The sequence below is a fragment of the Mandrillus leucophaeus genome, unplaced genomic scaffold (assembly GCF_000951045.1).
Source record: "Mandrillus leucophaeus isolate KB7577 unplaced genomic scaffold, Mleu.le_1.0 Scaffold71, whole genome shotgun sequence".
NCBI classification, from domain to species: domain Eukaryota; kingdom Metazoa; phylum Chordata; class Mammalia; order Primates; family Cercopithecidae; genus Mandrillus; species Mandrillus leucophaeus.
Genome location: NW_012107697.1, coordinates 1,293,209 through 1,295,908, shown reverse-complemented (window position 1 = coordinate 1,295,908; position 2,700 = coordinate 1,293,209). Strand labels below are relative to the sequence as shown.

Here is a 2,700-nt window from a genome sequence, read left to right as displayed (position 1 = left end):
TAAGTGCATGCCCCGCCCTCCGGGAGAGGCATTGCTCGGGAAAAGGAGGGGGGAAGGAAGCCCGGGAGCCCGGAGCAGAGCGCGGGTTCCGGAGAGAGGGGGAGGGGGCGAGGGCTACGCGGAGATGGAGGCGGAGGGAGCCGGGCCGCCTGCAGCCTTGAGCACTGAGAGGCCGATTACACACGTTCCCGGGACGCGCTGGGAATCGAACCGCCCGGGAGAGCAGCTTCCAGTATAACGCGGCGGCTGGGTCGGGGAGCAGTGAGCCTTCTCCTCCGCCCCAGGGCACGGATACAAGATGGGTTAGCCCGAATTGAACGCTTCTAGAATAAAAGAGCCCTTATTGTACTACATGCAAAACAGAAGCACTGCCCAGTTTACTATATGCAAAACAGAAAGGCCCTCAATGAACGCACTTTAAAAAATAAAAAAGGAGCCCCTCCCATTTTCATGCTGGAGCTCTCTCCAAAATGCACACACGAATGGCAGGTCTCCTGCCACCTCCTCGCTCTACTGTGCACTCGTCTGGCTTTTGTGCCCTTCTGCAGGGAGTTGGGTTGTGTTTCTCCAGCCCGGGCACTGAGGCCACGGCGTGCTCCGCTAACGACGCGGTGTTACAACGAAGCTGAAGCTGGGTGGCTAACGGGGCCTGGAGGGAAGAGGCGGGCAAAAGCGCCCCCGCCCCTTCTTCCTCCGGTCTCTGCCTGCCGCTGCATGCAAAGCAGACCCTAATGTATGCACGCAGAGGGAGGGGGGCTCGCGAGCACGTTTCTGATTAAGAGAGGGGGAGGAGGAGAGCGTTGGGCATTATGATACACTGGGTGGAAGGGGCCCGCCGGCGGCGAGCTCTGTGCGCGGGGTTAGTAAGCTGAGGGGGGAGGGGGAAAGAAGGAGGCGAGTTAGGGAGGGGAATGAATATCCACCGGGTTTACTTTATTGCGGGAAAGAGGGGAGGGCGCCTCGAGTATAGCGTTAGAAGCCTGCAAGGCTGGGAAAGCCGAGAGGGTAGGGAGGGGTTTGTGTCGGGGGAACTTGCGTTGGTCGAAGCTGGGGGATCGATACACAGCCTGCAGGCCCCGGGGCAGCCTCCATCCCCCTAGCCGAGGTGGAGTTCGCTGGAAGGTCACGCAGCCTTCCTGGACTCCCGCACCGGTACAGCACGCTGCATGTAATATTACAGCCTGGGGCGGCGAATTTGGGAAGGAGGGAGAGGGTCGTGGCGAGCAGGTTGCACTCAGCTCTGGCCCTCCGGAGGGTGCACTGCACGCCTCCAGAGAAGGTCCACAGCCTCCTGGTGCTGAAAACCTACGTCCCTCCACTGGCGAAACATTTGTGCAGAGCGGACGATGGGATGGGGGCTGGAGTGGGGGCAGTGAAAGGGAGGAGACACAGGCAAGCCCCAACTCCCCCAACTCGTCCCGAATCGATCTTCGTTCCAACCGCGCAGGATGGGGCCCAGATGGTTTGCAAAGCGCACACTCACACAACGCATACACAGAACAAGATTCTGTTGTTACAGCGCGTGGTTTACTAGATGCTAAAAGGGTGGGAGTAGCAGGAGGGTCTTAAACGGCAGCCCCAAGGCTCTGCTAAGGACAGAGACACCCCATTGTGGACGGTTTCTCCATTGCAATATATTTAGCGTTGGGCGCTGGGTTTTTTGCTTCAGTGTAACTGCTCTGATCAGTTACAGATTGGCGACCACGTGTATTCCCTCAAGCATCCTGATTTGTTCTCTCTCTCTCTCTTATTTTTCTTTTGTATTTACCGCCCCCCCTTCTTTAATATGCATAACGGTCTGCAGAGGTAATAGGCAGGGGACTGAATGACAGGCTTTATATAACTGTGTCAACAGATTTCTTCCCGCCTTCTACCCTTGAGAAAACATGAACCGGGTGGGTTCTGAGTAACCTCACTTCAAGCAGTCTTCATTTAACACAGGTGGGAGGTCTGCAGGTTGGAAGGCAGCAGAAAGAAGGAAGAATGTCTTCGAATATTGTTTGGAGTCTCCAGATTCAAGCCTCTGAGCAGAAAAATTCCTTGAGAAATCATATAGTTTGACTCTTTGCCTCTAGACTAGTCCAAAAGGAGCCAGAGCAAGTCAGAATTTGGTTTATTGTTGGAGATTTTAGGGCAAAAATATTAATAATAACATTTTGAGTGCTTTCTGTGAGCCTAAGTGCTTTATGTGCATTCAATTTTTTCCAATCCTATGAGATAAATTTGATTTTACATATGGGGAAACTGAGGCTTAGAATAATGTCTAAAGTCACACAGCTAGTAAGTAGAAGTGCTAAAACTCATTGGGGTCTGACACCAAATAGCCGTTAACCATCCTGTTGATCATAAAAAGACATTCTATGCCTTAAACATTAGGTACCTTAAACTCCATGTGCTTTACTTATTTTTTATTTTAAATTTTCATTCAACATATTTTTATTGAATATCTAATACATTCATATGGTTAAAAATTTAAGGCCACGCATGGTGGCTCACGCCTGTAATCCCAGTACTTTGAGAGGCCAGCCTGGACGGATCTCCTGAGGTCAGGAGTTCAAGACCAGCCTAGCCAACATAGTGAAACCCCCGTCTCGACTAAAAATACAAAAGTTAGCGATGTGGTGGTGGGCGCCTGTAATCAGTTACTTGGGAGGCTGAGGCAGGGGAATCACTTGAACCCGGGAGGCGGAGGTTGCAGTG

The 2,700-nt window shown here is 52.5% G+C and overlaps 1 protein-coding gene across 1 annotated transcript in view; it reads right to left on the bottom strand.

Annotated features, from left to right (window-relative positions):
- The window catches only part of KMT2A (lysine (K)-specific methyltransferase 2A), a 97,809-nt gene that overhangs the window by 94,665 nt on the left and 444 nt on the right, over positions 1–2,700 (bottom strand). The window contains exons 2-3 of the mRNA XM_011965003.1: positions 933–1,537; positions 181–323 (exon numbers count right to left, since the gene is read on the bottom strand). Of these exons, the coding sequence (XP_011820393.1) occupies positions 181–323; positions 933–1,537 (748 nt within the window). The remainder of the gene's footprint in view (positions 1–180; positions 324–932; positions 1,538–2,700) is intronic.